Genomic DNA, 16755 nt, shown 5'->3' on the forward strand with positions numbered 1-16755 from the left:
CTATTTGCAATCTTCTGAGGTAAATATAAATTTTTTCCACAGGCTAATAATACATTTGAAAATAAAATAACAATAATGAATGAACCAAACATTCAATTCTTGAAGTAGCAAGAGAAAATGCATGAATAAAACATTAATTATTGGTCAGTTTGCTGGAAGTTTACCGGAAGAGTTAGTGCTGCAAGGGTTCCTGGGTATTTGTTCTGTTGTGTTACGGTTCGGATGTTCAACTGAAATGTGTTTGTCATTGTTGTTTGGTGTGGTTTCACAGTGTGGCCCATATTTGTAACAGTGCTAAAGCTGTTTATATGGCCACCCTCAGTGTGACCTGTATGGCTGTTGACCAAGTATGCCTTGCATTCACTTTTGCGTATGTGTAAAAGCCACAAATATTATGTGACATGCTGTTAGTATGAAGGAAAAGTGGACGTGACAACAGGTTGTAGAGAAGGCTAAAGGCAGTGCCTTAAATGCACGCCCCCAATATAGTTGTCCAGGTGGAAATCGGTAGAAATTCGGGAGAATGGTTGCCCCGGGAGAGGCACTGAACTTCGGGAGTCTACCGGGAAAATTAGGAGGGGTGGCAAGTATGAGTATTAGCGGTGAATGCGGTGTTACAGCTCTAATGCTAAATTGATGTTGCCTCAAGGGCCAAATTAAATTACACGGCGGGCCAGAGTTTGACACCCATGGGTTAGAGTGTCCGCCCTGAGATCGGTATGTTGGGAGTTCAAACCCCGGCCGAGTCATACCAAAGACTATTAAAAAAAAATGGGACCCATTGCCACCCAGCTTGTCACTCAGCATCAAAAGTTGGAATTGGGGGTTAAATCACCAAAAATGATTCCCAGGGGGTGATCAAGGGGATGGGTCAAATGCAGAGGACAAATTTCACCACACCTGGTGTGTGTGTGACAATCATTGATACTTTAACTTTAACTTTGTTAGGGACGGCGTGGCAAGGTTGGGAGAGTAGCCGTGCCAGCAACTTGAGGGTTCCTGGTTCAATCCCCAACCTCGTCACGTCCGTTGTGTCCTTGAGCAAGACACTCTACCCTTGCTCCTGATGGGTCGTGGTTAGGGCCTTGCATGGCAGCTCCCACCATCAGAGTGTGAATGTGTGTGTGAATGGATGAATGTGGAAATAGTGACAAAGTGCTTTGAGTACCTTGAAGGTAGAAAAGCACTGTACAAGTATAACCAATTTACCATTTCTTTTGACGCAGCGGCTCCGGAGAAAAAGGTCAAACCGGTCTTAAGGAAAAAAGGTAAGCCCATGTTCATGATAATAAAATAGGGCTATCAACGTTAACGCAACGTTCACAACAAAATTGCATGATTAATCTGCATTTATACATGATTAATGCGCTATTTATTTTTGACACAATGTTGTCTATTTCTGTTGGTCCTGCGATGAGGTGTTGGCGTGTGTACCCCGAGAGGGACAAGCGGTAGAAAATGAATGAAAGGACATTTATTTATTTTGATTTAATGTATTTGGTCAGTCAATACTTGCAAAGATGTGGGAGGAGACTGGTGTACTTGCTCTCAAATTTCACTTCAAAATAATACTCCAGGGGACTAAATATCAGTGACTCTTAACCATTTTGACCTGGGGGCCCGAGCATTAAACAGCTTGATTATTGCACAAGTGTGCCTTAGTCTGCCCACAATTAAATGGCCACTCTAAAATGTGGCCATTTAATATATATATATATATATCTATATATATAGATATATATATATGCCTTCCGCCCGATTGTAGCTGAGATAGGCACCAGCGCCGCCCGCGACTCCAAAGGGAATAAGCGGTAGAAAATGGATGGATATATATATATATATACATATACATATACATATATATATATATATATATATATATATATATATATATATATATATATATATATATCCATCCATCCATCCATCTTCCGCTTATCCGAGGTCAGGTCGCGGGGGCAGCAGCCTAAGCAGGGAAGCCCAGACTTCCCTCTCCCCAGCCACTTCGTCTAGCTCTTCCCAGGGGATTCCAAGGCGTTCCCAGGTCAGCCGGGAGACATAGTCTTCCCATCGTGTCCTGGGTCTTCCCCGTGGCCTCCTACCGGTTGGACGTGCCCTAAACACCTGCCTAGGGAGGCGTTCGGGTGGCATCCTGACCAGAATATATATATATATATATATATATATATATATATATATATATATATATATATATATATATATATATATATATATATATATATATATATATATATATATATATCTTAGCCTATATGCATATATTTTATACATATACACATACAGGGGTTAGTGCGTCTGCCTCACAATACAAAGTTCCTGCAGTCCTGGGTTCAAATCCAGGCTTGGGATCTTTCTGTGTGGAGTTTGCATGTCCTCCCCGTGAATGCGTGGGTTCCCTCCGGGTACTCCGGCTTCCTCCCACTTCCAAAGACATGCACCTGGGGATAGGTTGATTGGCAACACTAAATTGGCCCTAGTGTGTGAATGTGAGTGTGAATGTTGTCTGTCTATCTGTGTTGGCCCTGCGATGAGGTGGCGACTTATCCAGGGTGTACCCTGCCTTCCGCCCGATTGTAGCTGAGATAGGCGCCAGCGCCCCCCGCGACCCCGAAAGGGAATAAGCGGTAGAAAATGGATGGATGGATGGATGGATGTATAAATATTTACATTTATATATACACACACAAATATATATACACACACACACAAAAAAAACAGCAAACACACACACACATATATATATATATACACACACACCCCGGCCGAGTCATACCAAAGACTATGAAAATGGGACCCATTACCTCCCTGCTTGGCACTATGCATCAAGGGTTGGAATTGGGGGTTAAGTCACCAAAAATGATTCCCGGACGTGGCCACCGCTGCTGCTCAATGCTCCCCTCACCTCCCAGGGTGTGATCAAGGATGATGGGTCAAATGCAGAGAATAATTTCGCCACACCTAGTGTGTGTGTGTGACAATGTAACTTTAACACGCATATGTAAATTTACATACAATTTTTCCAAAGTAAACTATATCAATGAATTTTTCTTAACCATCAATATCAATACATTCAAAGTGAAAATTAAAATACACCCTCACCACTTTCATCATATTTTTTGTGCATAAAAAACTTGACTTTAGCCCCAGACTACTTTGTTTTACATTGTCATTACTGCTTCCAAGTGGTGGAAAATTGTATTACAACTGAATGCCACTGCAGCCCATAAGGACCACAGCTGAGAAACAATGGGCTGCAGCCCTATGGTTAAAAAACACGGCTTCAGATAATACCAGTGGTGTGCCGTCAGGGCCAGCAAGGCCTTCTCTGCTGGCCTAACATAACCAGAAATCATGATCATAATTAAGGATAAAATCATTTTTTAATTTACTTTCCTTAAAAATCTAAAAGTATTCATATTCTCTTCATGTCATATTATGCTCCTTCCAGTGCTGTTCTTTTTAGTTTTAGTTTGTATCCAATCAGAATTCAGCCAGCTTAAGTTGCCATGCTGTACTAAATCTGCAGAGGCCTTCAGAATCAAGAATTCCGGGCGTCCTTGCATTGTAAGTGATCGGGGACATACAGTTGATAGACAGTTGCGATAGCCAATCAGATCACGAGTTGTTGTCAGTAAGGCCTTTTAGCTGGCCTCACGTTGAACGTCATGTGATTGGATACTCATAAGGATCAATTGAGAACACATAGAGTTAAGAGACAGTTGGGATAGCCAATCAGATCACATGTTGTTGACAGTAGCCTAAGTAGCATGATGTTAACGAGTCTGTGATTGGATACTTACTTGTCATCCAATAACAAGTTTCAATTTATCAGGAATTGTTGCGCCGTAGCCAGACCGGAATAGCAGAGAAGGAGCACAAGATGTTGATTCGGTGGCAGATATACACTTGCAAGGCCATTTTCAAGAAGGATATTTAAAGAGAAACGACATCTTGTGAGACGATGTCGGCCAAGCTAGCTCAGATGTTCTGGCCATGAAATGCTCGCAATTTCCACTCGAATAACCCGACAACAAGGGGTACCACTGGCTTATACGGCTAATTGTGAGTTCAAATATTTTATTTTTTCACTTTTAATGTGATTTTTACTAATTTAAGTTTCAAAGTGCCACATAAGATATGTTTTAATTGCTGATGCGTTTGAAATTATTTTTAAATACGCCAGAAAATAAACCGTTTTGTACACTGTTGATGTGCTTCAATACGAAGTAGTGCGTAAATGCGTTCTCGTTTAGTATTTCACCAGCAATGGTCATGTGGTGACATAAATTATGGTAGTTTTAGAGATAATCTTTGAAGTCGGACATCTCTGAAGGCCTGTGTGGGTAAATCATGGCCTGCCACCGGATAATACTGATGTCAAATTTTGACCAAATAAATGACATTCATTAAAGTAAAACGTGAAAAATCGTCATAGGTGACATTCTAACGATAACATTGCATTTGTGTCCAAATATTGGAATCTTTTTTGAAATCATCAATATTATGCGTGTAATTTACTGTGATGATTCCCAACTCACGTGTGCATAATCTTATTAAAAATGTAACACAAAAGCATTAAAATAGACATTATTTGTACTTTGTCATAGTATTGACAGAACAAGAGAGTCCTGCAAGGAACGCCTCCCTGCTGAAGGAGAGAGCCAAAATAGTGCCAATGAAGAAAGGTCTGTGTGCCTTTTTCCCCTCTTTTTCTTGAGTTTGAATTCAAGTAAACATTCTGTATATCGATGCAGCTGCAGTTGTCACAAGACCCGTAAAGAAAGTCACGGACGTTACTCCTAAGACTCGTACGTATGCTGCACACTGAAGATTCATCCCAGCAATCATATCCAAATTGTCCTTTTTAGCTGCTGAGGCAGTCACAGTCAAGGGAAAAGCAGTTGTGCCAAGAAAAGGTAAGCTTTTATTCTTTTATGTGCTTATTTCCAATGGAACTTATGTGTGTCAACATAAGCGCAAAATTTATTTTTACTTGTGACTTGGTACAGAGGAGAATAAGCAATGATGAAGTCTTTTTGAACTTGTTGACACAGTTTTTTCTACATGTGTGCATATTTTCATTTTACCGTTATATATCAGTATTTCCAATACAATCTGTGATAGCGTAGGTTACACTGGATGCGATATCTTCTTAGGACAAGGACTCCGGTCAGAGACTAGGGCACAGAGAGGCTTTCAGGAACCCTTTAAATGCTGAAGTTGAACAAGTGTGGTATAGGTGTGTGTGGGTGTGTGTGTCCGTGGTCTAAAGGGAACACCTACGAAGAATGGTTACGATACATTTAGGCAATATAATATGCAATAATATAACAGATTGATTGATTGATTGATACTTGTATTTGTAGATTGCACAGTTCAGTACATATTCCGTACAATTCACCACTAAATGGTAACACCCGATAAGTTTTTCAACTTGTTTAAGTCGAGGTCCACGTTAATCAATTCATGGTACAAATATATACTATCAGCATAATACAGTCATCACACAAGTTAATCATCATAGTATATACCAGGGGTCGGGAACCTTTTAGGCTGAGAGAGCCATACAAGCCAAATATTTTAAAAAGTATTTTCATGGGAGCCATATACAATTTTTTTTTTAACACTGAATACAACTAAATGCATGCAATTTTGAAGTAAGAATAACATTTTTAGAGTATAATGAGTCTCTTATTCTTTTTTTAATAACAATGTTATTCTGAAACTAACCAACAATAAATTAAATACTTCTTACTAGGGCTGCGAATCTTTGGGTGTTCCACGACCTGATTCAATATCCATTCTTGGGGTCGCGATTCGATAATAAATCGATTTTTTCGATTCAATGCGATTCTCGATTCAAAAACTATATTTTTCCGATTCAAAACGATTCTGTTTTCATTCAATACATAGGATTTCAGCAGGATCTACCCCAGTCTGCTGACATGCTAGCAGAGTAGTAGACTTTTGTAAAAAGCTTTTATAATTGTAAAGGACAATGTTTTATCATCTGATTGCAATAATGTAAATTTGTTTTAACTATTAAACGAACCAAAAATACGACTTATTTTATCTTTGTGAAAATATTTGACACAGTGTGTTGTCAAGCTTATGAGATGCAATGCAAGTGTAAGCCACTGTGACACTATTGTTCTTTTTTATTATTTTTATAAATGTCTAATGATAATGTCAATGAGGGATTTTTAATCACTGCTATGCTGAAATTATAACTAATATTGATACTGTTGTTGATAATATTCATTTTTGTTTCACTACTTTTGGTTTGTTCTGTGTCGTGTTTGTGTCTCCTCTCAATTGCTCTGTTTATTGCAGTTCTGAGTGTTGCTGGGTCAGGTTTGGTTTTGGAATTGGATTGCATTGTTATGGTATTGCTGTGTAGTGGTTTGTTGGATTGATAAAAAGAAAAAAGAATTTTTTTTTTAGATGAGAATCGATTCTTAATCGCACAACGTATCCGATTCAATTCGTATTCGAATCGATTTTTTTATTTTTACCATTAATGCGACTTCTTGAACAGGTGCGGTAGGAACCAGATGGATGGATTAAAATGAATGAGAATGTTTTATATTTTGAACGTTATTTTTAACACTCTGATTAACAGTGGAATTATTGATTACTTACCGTGTTAAGCAATGTCAGCTAAGATTGATCTGAGAGCCAGATGCAGTCATCAAAAGAGCCACATCTGGCTCGAGAGCCATAGGTTCCCTACCCCTGGTATATACATTGAAATATTTACATTATTTACAATCCGGGGGGTGGGATGAGGAGCTTTGGTTGATATCAGTACTTCAGTCATCAACAATTGCATCAACAGAGAATTGGACATTGAAACAGTGTAGGTCTTACTTAGTAGGATATGTACAGCCAGCAGAGAACATAGTGAGTTCACATAGTATAAGAACAAGTATATACATTAGAAATACATTAGATTATTTACATTAGGTTATTTACAATCCAGGTAGATGGGATGTGAATGGAGGAGGGTATTAGTATAGGGTTGAAGATGCCTGGAGGTGTTGTTTTAGAGCGGTTTTGAAGGAATATAGAGATGCACTTACTTTTATACCTGTTGGGAGTGCATTCCACATTAATATATACAGGATATGTAAAATGTTATATATAATGTAATTCACTCTACAAAGTGTTATAAAACAGTGCCATTACGGCAATCCCTGAGCATTGTTGATTGGATGTAATTCAACAGAAATTTGAGAGACTGATTGCCCTGAAATTCGGGAGCCTATGGCAAGTATAATGCTGTCAAGCACCATTCATACAAAACTTGCGGGCCGCAGTAACATTACATTTTCATATCAAGGTGCGGGCCAGAAAATAACGTCTTGCGGGCCACGTGTTTGAGACCCCTGGTCTAGAGAAACAGATCCATTTAAGACTTGGTGGACTAAGGCTTGAGAAGTCGGTCGACATGACGGGTTGTCAACATAAGCGTGTTTTCACTGTAATATTACGCCGCTAGAACTTCTCTACTTAGAACCTAACCCACCTATGCCAAAGCAAGCCGCAGCTGGTAGAATTAATGAATGAATTTACCAAAAACATGATTTTCTTTCTTTTGTTTTTTGTTTTTTTACGTTGCTTACAGATGGAGTGGCCGCACATAAAAATGCTTCTCTGACCAAAGAGAAGGTGAAAGTGGTGCAACTGAAGAAAGGTGCTTATATCTTCTATTATTCAAGATAAAAAAAAATGTTTTTAGAAATCCAGGATGATGTCATTATGAGTTATTTTATGTTTTTTTTAATAAATGAGGTTGTCAGGAAGAGGAGGGCTTCCACTAAAGGTTACATTATCTGTTCAAATATCATTTGGTGTCCAGTCACCGCCGCGACCCAAATGGGGACAAGCGGTAGAAAATAGATGGATCGATGTATTATGATGATGTTATTGATTAAAGGCTTACTGAAATGAGATTTTCTTATTCAAACGGGGATAGCAGATCCATTCTGTGTGTCATACTTGATCATTTCGCGATATTTTTGCTGAAAGGATTTAGTAGAGAACATCGACGATAAAGTTCGCAACTTTCGGTCGCTAATAAAAAGCCTTGCCTGTACCGGAAGTAGCAGACGATGTGCGCGTGACGTCACGGGTTGTGGAGCTCCTCACATCCTCACATTGTTTATAATCATAGCCAGCATCAGCTAGAGCTATGCGGACCAAGAAAGCGACAATTTCCCCATTAATTTGAGCGAGGATGAAAGATTCGTGGATGAGGAAATTTAGAGTAAAGGACTAGAAGGAAAAAAAAAAAAAAGCTGATTGCATTGGGAGCGATTCAGATGTTATTAGACACATTTACTAGGATAATTCTGGAAAATCCCTTATCTGCCTATTGTGTTACTAGTGTTGTAATGAGATTAAATAGTACCTGAAACTCGGAGGGGTTGACGCCAGAGTCTCTGAGGAAAGTCACGCAGCTGCAGCACGACGTAAGCTCCGCTGATGTCTCCGGTAAGAGGCCACTTATTACCACAATTTTCTCACCGAAAACTGCCGGTTGACATGTAGTCGGGATCCATGTCCGCTTGACCGCTTTGATCCATAGTAAAGCTTCATCTTCGGGAATTTTAAAACAAGGCTAAAGGCTAAAAGCTTCCCACATCCATCTTTCTACTTTGACTTCTCCATTATTAATTGAACAAATTGCAAAAGATTCAGCAACACAGATGTCCAGAATACTGTGGAATTATGCGATTAAAACAGACTACTTATAGCTTAGATCGGGCTGGAAAAAAATGTCCGCTACAACCCGAGACGTCAAACGCACGCGTCATCATACCGCGACGTTTTCAACACGACGCTTCGCGGTAAATTTAAAATTGCAATTTAGTAAACTAAAAAGGCCGTATTGGCATGTGTTGCAATGTTAATATTTCATCATTGATATATAAACTATCAGACTGCGTGGTCGGTAGTAGTGGGTTTCAGTAGGCCTTTAATGATGTAAAGAGCAGACATTAAAGCAGTGTATTTTTATAATTTATGTTGAAGTTTTATCAATTATATCTTCTGTACTAAACAGTAATGTAAGGCACCAATGTGAGGTGTCCTGGCTGGTCCAACACCGCCGGTAGGTTGTGAGTTCAAACCCCGGCTGAGTCATACCAAAGAGATATAAAAAATGGGACCCATTACCTCCCTGCTTGGCACTTAGCATGAACGGTTGGAAATGGGGGTTAAATCTACAAAAATTATTCCTGGGCGTGGCCACCGCTGCTGCCCACTGCTCCCCTCACCTCCCAGGGGGTGATCAAGTGTGATGGGTCAAATGCAGAGAATAATTTCATCACACCTAATCATTGGTACTTTAATTTTAACCATCCATTTATTTTTATGCCAAAATAACTACATATTGTTACTTTATTTTAATTTTTTTTTCTCCAATATTTACCACACTAATACTTAAATTCCTATATTTGATTTGTACAATTAACTACAATGATCGTTTTGTCTTCAGAACCACACGCTGCAAAGGAAAAGGTCAAAGCAGCTGATGAAAAGAAAGGTAAACAATGATAAAAAGTCGTATTTTAAGATCATTTGCTGAAAAGTCTTTTACTTTTATTCTTATTTCCTTTAAGTGTCCTCTGAAGCCGAAGCTGACACAAAGAGGGGAAAGGCCACATCTCTTCTAAAAACTAAAAGTAGCCCTAATTTGTTATATTAATAATGTAATGTTATCATACACATAATTTAATTGAAAAAATATAATGTATCTGACTATTTTAAATTATAATAATATGCTAATAAATATATATTGTTCAAAAAAAAATATATTTTTTTTTTTACTTATTTTTTGTACCACAGTGCAAGAACCCTCAAAAGAAAATATCAAGCCTGCAGCAGTGAAAAAAGGTAGAGTGTTGCATTCAAGGACATTTCTTTTCAGTATCCAAAGGTTCTCTTTTTGGATTTTAAATGATTTCTTCTTGGTCTCCTAGATATTGAGCTTGCAAAGGAGGCAAAAGTAGCAAAGGAAGGTAAGAAGGCAATAAGCAGATTGCTTGTGACTTTGGAGCCATCATTATTTAAAAAAGGAGGGGGGATGTTATATTACATTTAATTTTGAATTTGTACTTCATTTTTGTATTTTAATCAGTTTATTTTTGTATTCTAACAATTTTATATTTGTCCAACAGAGGCTAAGCGTGCGAAAGAAGTCAAGGCAGAAAAGAAAGGTGAAGAACACAATATACTAAAGTTGATTTATATATAATTTACATTTATGTATATTTTTTTTCAAAAAAAATTGTGGCGGAATAGAAGTTACCGTTATTTAAAAATATTTTTGGTTCCTTTTTTTTTAGACATTCATTGTATTTAATATCTATTTTTTTTACAATTTCAAAAATGAGTGAGGGAGTTGGAAGATTTAGTTAATTTAATTAAATTGTATTCCATTTAATTGTTTTGCATTTAAAAGTACATGGGTATCTGTGTACGAACCCCGTTTCCATATGAGTTGGGAAATTGTGTTAGATGTAAATATAAACAGAATACAATGATTTGCAATTCATTTTCAACCCATATTCAGTTGAATATGCTACAAAGAAAACATATTTGATGTTCCAACTGATGAACATTTTTTTTTGTGCAAATAATCATTAACTTTATAATTTGATGCCAGCAATACGTGACAAATTAGTTGGGAGAGGTGGCAATAAATACTGATAAAGTTGAGGAATGCTCATCAAACACTTATTTGGAACATCCCAGAGGTGTGCAGGCTAATTGGGAACAAGTGGGTGCCATGATTGGGTATAAAAGCAGCTTCCATGAAATGCTAAGTAATTCACAAACAAGGATGGGGTGAGGGTCACCACTTTGTAAGCAAATTGTCGAACAGTTTTTGAACAACATTTCTCAACGAGCTATTGCAAGGAATTTAGGGATTTTACCATCTACGGTCCGTTATATCATGAAATATTTCAGGGAATATGGAGAAATCACTGCATGTAAGCGATGATATTACGGACTTTTGATCCCTCAGGCATCGAAAAGCGACATTAGTGTGTAAAGGATATCACCACATGGGCTCAGGAACACTTCATAAAACCACTGTCAGTAACTACAGTTGGTCGCTACATCTGTAAGTGCAAGTTAAAACTCTACTAGGCAAAGCCAAAGCCATTTATCAACAATATCCTGAAACGCTGTCTGCTTGGCTGGGCCCGAGCTCACCTAAGATTGACTGATGCAAAGTGAAAAAGTGTTCTGTGGTCTGACGAGTCCACATTTCAAATTATTTTTCGAAACAGAGGATGTGGTGTCCTCCAGAACAAAGAGGAAAATAACCATTCAGATTCTTATAGGCGCAAAGTTCAAAAGCCGGCATCTGTGATGGTCGGGGGGTGTATTAGTGCCCAAGGCATGGGTAACTTACACATCTGTGAAGGCACCATTAATGCTGAAAGGTCCATACAGGTTTTGGAGCAACATATGTTGTCATCCAAGCAACATTATCATGGACGCCCCTGCTTATTTCAGCAAGACAAGTGTTACAACAGCGTTGCTTCATAAAAAAAAGACTGCAGGTACTTTCCTGGCCCGCCTGCAGTCCAGACCTGTCTCCCATCGAAAATGTGTGGCGCATTACGAAGCGTAAAATACGACAGGAGAGACACCGGACTGTTGAACGACTGAAGCTCTACATAAAACAAGAATGGGAAAGAATTCCACTTTCAAAGCTTCAACAATTAGTTTCCTCAGTTCCCAAACGTTTATTGAGTGTTGTTAAAAAAAGGTGATGTAACACAGTGGTGAACATGCCCTTTCCCATCTACTTCGGCACGTGTTGCAGCCATGAAATTCTAAGTTAATTATTATTTGCAAAAAAAAAAAATTAAGTTTATGAGTTTCAACACCAAATATGTTGTCTTTGTAGTGCATTCAACTGAATATGGGTTGAAAGTGATTTGCAAATCATTGTATTCTGTTTATATTTACATCTAACACAATTTCCCAACTCATATGGAAACGGGGTTTGTACATCATTTTGTGCATTTTAATAATTTTTGTCTACTTCGTCTCGTTTTTAGCAGAGGCTGATCTTGCAAAGGAGGCCAAAACAGCTGCAGCAAAAAAAGGTAAACAACGCACATATTAAATAATGTGACTTACACCTAAATTGTTATAATTTAAAGCAGCGGTATCCAAAGTCCAGCCCAGGGGTTATTTGCGGCCCACAGCAAATGTTTTACCGGCCCACTAAACATTCTAAACATCCTATCATTAAAAAAGCATGCAAACGGGAATGAAAGAGCAATTGTTAAAAAAGTTGAAGAATGTTTGTTCTTTTTTGACAAAACAGAGGTGACGAAGGCAACCAAAGACGAAAAATCGAAAGGTGACAAGCTTAAAATTTGCTTTAACTGCAAAGTGTCCTTTTACAGTTGTGATCAAAATTATTCAACCCCCACACAATTTTGGTGTTTTAGCAAGTTGGACATTTATTCCGTATTTTGTTTATAGTCATATCAAATAAAGATGTGTCAAATAGACAAATGCAACTTCAATTGTAACACTGTATTTTACAAAATACCAAAAAAGGACATTTTTCTTAATATCTCATTGACAAAATGATTCAACCCCCTAGTTCCATGCATCTTTAGTACTTAGTAGAACACCCTTTGGCAGTAATGACATCCTTCAAAGGTGATACATAACCGGACACAAGCTTCTTGCAACCATCTACAGGTATTTTAGCCCATTCCTCTTGGGCAAAGGCCTCCAGTTCATTCATATTCTTGGGCTTGCGTGCTGCAACTGCCTTCTTCAAGTCCCACCACAGTTTTTCTATAGGATTTAGGTCTGGCGACTGTGAAGGCCACTCCAGAGTCTTCCAGCCCTTCTTCTGCAACCACTCTGATGTTGATTTGGAGGTATGCTTGGGATCCTTGTCCTGTTGGAAGGTCCAACGTCTCCCAAGCCTCAGCTTCGTCACTGACTTCATGACATTTGCAGCTAATATATCCTGCTAGGAAATAGAATTCATAATGCCTTGAACGCACTGGAGATTCCCGGTACCTGAGGCAGAGAAACAGCCCCAGAGCATGATTGACCCCCCACCATGCTTAACAGTAGGCAAGGTGTTCTTCTCTTTGTAAGCTTAATTTTTTCTCCTCCAGACATAACGTTGATTCATAGGCCCAAAGATTTCCAGTTTTGTCTCATCACTCCATAGAATAGTTTCCCAAAACCTTTGGGGTTTTTCCAGATGATTTTTGGCATACTGGAGTCTATTTTTTATTGTGCCTGGTAGTCAGAAGTGGGGTGCGCCTGGGAGTCCTGGCATGGAGGCCTTCATCTCGTAGTGCGTGCCTTATTGTCTGGGACGAAACCTGTGTCCCCCCCCTCTGCAATGTCCTGTTGTAGTTCCTCAGCTGTTACCCGGGGGGTTTTCACCACTGTACGCACACAGCATCCTCTTTCTACCACGCCCAGGTAGTGTTTCCACTGTACCTTTAGCTTTAAACTTGCAAATTATGCTCCCAACTGTGTCTCTTGGAATGTGTAATGTCTTTGCTATTTTCTTATATCCATATCCTTTCTTATGAAATTACCTCCTCTCTTGACTTCTTTGACCACTCCCTGGACTTCACCATGTTGCAAATACACCATTGACCATCTACAAGAAGCTGAGCGTCACAGTCTTTTTCAATCAGTTTAATTGTTGCTCGTTATGGTTCTAATCACATCTACAGGTGTTTTCAACACCTGATTGAAAATACCTTATTCAAATTCTGTTCTTAAGAGTTATGATATTCAAGGGGTTGAATATTTTTGTCAATGAGATATTAAGAAAAATGTCCTTTTTTGGTATTTTGTAAAATAGTGTTACGATTTAAGTTGCATTTGTCTATTTGACACATCTTTATTAGATATGACGGAATAAATGTCCAACTTGCTAAAACACCAAAATTGTGTGGGGGTTGAATAATTTTGATCACAAGTGTACCTCTGTTGGTTATTTTTAATTATGTTTTTATTACCACTAACAGAAGCCAGAGTTCTTAAAGAGATACAGGAGCCGGTGAAAAAAAGTATGTGAAATTTCAAAATTTTTTAGGAACGAGTCATTTTTCATCCTTAGTATTGATCGACTTGTGACACTTGTGTTGTAGATAAATCCGCAAAAGAGGAGCAGGCAAAAGGTAAAGTTTTTTTTTTAGTAGAAGACAAGTCTTGTGGTGCTTTGTGCTCATTCAACTCATTCATTCTCATTCCATCAGTCGACTCGGAGGAATTTCTGACGGAGGGTAAGTATGTGGCGACTGATGCATCGACTTCAGGCACTTTTTCAACTGAACGGTGTCCCGCCTCCACCCGCAGACGAGCTGCCCTACTTCCAGTGTTTCTTCGTGGACGAGGACGAGGCCCAGTTTCCCTTTTACGCCTTTTCGCCTCTGCAGATTTAAAAGTGGACGATGAGAAGGCCAACGCCCCGCAGGATTGTGGGCCATTTGCAATGTGTTTATGATTTCAGGTTTGGTTGAGCTCTCGTAGTCCAAATATGTACAACCAACGTCATTCCTTTTTTACGGTTTTGTTTTAAATTATTTTTAATGACTATAATTGTATTTGATCTTCACTCAATTGTATTTATATTTGAATTTAAATTGATTTATTCATTCTGTACTCCTATTTTCACATCAAATATATTGTAGTTCCACAAAACTGCCTCAGAGCACACATGGCATCTGTAAAGCTGAAGTTTAAGTTACCTGGCCTTTATTGGAGAAAATACAGCATTTGATGTTTTTTCCCGTCTTCATCTTAATTTTTGTTTTATTTTCACCCAAAAACACGTATTTAAACAACAGTTAGTCACACACACACACACACACACATACATACACACACGCTATCACTTTTGTTACTTTACCGTCATAAGGAATGACTGTACATGTACTATGTAGTATTTGAGAGCTCCCAAATATGATGGAAAAAAGAACTACCTAGAAACATTGGCATTTAATGTCTTAATAAAATCCAGACGCCAATGTTAATGACGGCGACTAACTAAAAATAAACTATTTTTAGTTAAGTTCCTAACGAAATAGACCAACTATGCACTACTGATATATGTTACAATAACATCTAATAAAAAGATATGTGAAATACATTTATATAGCGCTTTTCTCAAGTGACTCAAAGCGCTTTACATATCTAAGTTACATTTAAACCAGTGTGGGTGGCACTGGGAGCAGGTGGGTAAAGTGTCTTGCCCAAGGACACAACGGCAGTAACTAGGATGGCACAAGCGGGAATCGAACCTGCAACCCTCAAGTTGCTGGCACGGCCACTCTACCAACCGAGCTATGCCGCCCCAATCAATACTTGATGAGCGCCGCACAGTTCTGAATTTCATTCAGATTTGCCTTCTTTGAGGCAAGCATCAGAAATGAGGCCTGAATACGGACAAAGACGCGTTGAATACATTTTACTGTCACCGCATGTCATACGATGGCACTCCAGCTGTGTTTTTGTGACGGCGGTGCATTGTTTGTCCCAAGCCAGACCGCACCAGCTATTGTTTATGAAGCTTTTCTATTGTAGTTCCGACTGCTACTGAATGGATGACAGTTGATGTTAATCCTAAATTGACACACACATACTGTAAATCCACTTATGTATTTTTTGGAAGTAAAAAAAAACAAACAAGCGGGACACATTTTGTGTAAACGAAGCACTCAAGCAGGCTCAGGCTTGTATGGGTTTTTTCCAGAGGAATACTAGTGCACACTTTGCACTTACTGTATGACAGAAAATGAAGGTATTTCATTAAATGTGTTTATATTGTTTGAAATCTGCATGTGTGTTTATTTATGCTCTAAAAATGACAAAGTGTAGAAAACAAAGTGATTGTAAATAGAACAATACTGTTGATAATATTTGACATTGTGCTTGTATTTGACATTAAAAAATGAGCCGTGCAAGTTTTTCTTCTTGTGAAAATGGTGTTTATCCTTTAACTCTGCTGTTTTAAAGTATTTACAACAAAAACATCAGCCAAAGATCCCCTGGCAGGGCTTCTCAAACTTTTTTCACCAAGTAGCCCCTCAGAAAACACTTGGCTCTCCAAATACCAATATTGAAATACAGTAGCGTAGTAGGCTTAAGTATTAAATGAAAACAAGGCATAGGTTCTATTTAACAACCACTGACGTACATTACCTTCACTAGAAGTGTCTCAATTAAGATATAATGCAACACACCTAGTCAAATAAAATCTATATCAGTGGTTCTCAAATGGGGGTACGCGTACCCCTGGGGGTACTTGAAGGTATGCCAAGGGGTACGTGAGATTTTTAAAAATATTCTAAAAATAACAATTCAAAAATCCTTTATAAATTTATTTATTGAATAATACTTCAACAAAATATAAATGTAAGTTCATAAACTGTGAAAAGAAATGCAACAATTCAATATTCAGTGTTGACAGCTAGATTTTTTGTGGACATGTTCCATAAATATTGGTGTTAAAGATTTCTTCTTTTGTGAAGAAATGATTAGAATTAAGTTCATGAATACAGATGGATCTCTCACTTGTTTATTTTTCAACAAGTTTTTTAGTTATTTTTATATCTTTTTTTTCCAAATAGTTCAAGAAAGACCACTACAAATGAGCATTATTTTGCACTGTTATACAATTTAATAAATCAGAAACTGATGACATAGTGCTGTATT

At 38.2% G+C, this 16755-nt stretch overlaps 2 protein-coding genes across 14 annotated transcripts in view; one reads left to right on the forward strand and one right to left on the reverse strand.

Annotated features, from left to right (window-relative positions):
• The window catches only part of si:ch211-266g18.10 (titin), a 51054-nt gene extending 35050 nt beyond the window's left edge, over nucleotides 1–16004 (forward strand). For 7 of the 12 annotated variants that reach the window (XM_061896096.1, XM_061896108.1, XM_061896102.1 and 4 more), the window contains 16 exons: nucleotides 1227–1268; nucleotides 4629–4706; nucleotides 4776–4829; nucleotides 4890–4937; nucleotides 7649–7717; nucleotides 9524–9571; nucleotides 9648–9710; nucleotides 9874–9921; nucleotides 10008–10046; nucleotides 10206–10244; nucleotides 12105–12152; nucleotides 12350–12412; nucleotides 14067–14108; nucleotides 14190–14219; nucleotides 14298–14324; nucleotides 14398–16004. In XM_061896096.1, the coding sequence (XP_061752080.1) occupies nucleotides 1227–1268; nucleotides 4629–4706; nucleotides 4776–4829; nucleotides 4890–4937; nucleotides 7649–7717; nucleotides 9524–9571; nucleotides 9648–9710; nucleotides 9874–9921; nucleotides 10008–10046; nucleotides 10206–10244; nucleotides 12105–12152; nucleotides 12350–12412; nucleotides 14067–14108; nucleotides 14190–14219; nucleotides 14298–14324; nucleotides 14398–14483 (824 nt within the window). In that variant the 3' untranslated portion in view covers nucleotides 14484–16004. The remainder of the gene's footprint in view (nucleotides 1–1226; nucleotides 1269–4628; nucleotides 4707–4775; nucleotides 4830–4889; nucleotides 4938–7648; nucleotides 7718–9523; nucleotides 9572–9647; nucleotides 9711–9873; nucleotides 9922–10007; nucleotides 10047–10205; nucleotides 10245–12104; nucleotides 12153–12349; nucleotides 12413–14066; nucleotides 14109–14189; nucleotides 14220–14297; nucleotides 14325–14397) is intronic. The other 5 variants (XM_061896097.1, XM_061896100.1, XM_061896099.1 and 2 more) reach the window with 5 other exon arrangements.
• The window catches only part of usp40 (ubiquitin specific peptidase 40), a 72105-nt gene that overhangs the window by 17135 nt on the left and 38215 nt on the right, over nucleotides 1–16755 (reverse strand). The gene's annotated exons all lie outside the window — the stretch shown is intronic.

Source organism: Nerophis ophidion, linkage group LG03, assembly GCF_033978795.1.
Source record: "Nerophis ophidion isolate RoL-2023_Sa linkage group LG03, RoL_Noph_v1.0, whole genome shotgun sequence".
NCBI classification, from domain to species: domain Eukaryota; kingdom Metazoa; phylum Chordata; class Actinopteri; order Syngnathiformes; family Syngnathidae; genus Nerophis; species Nerophis ophidion.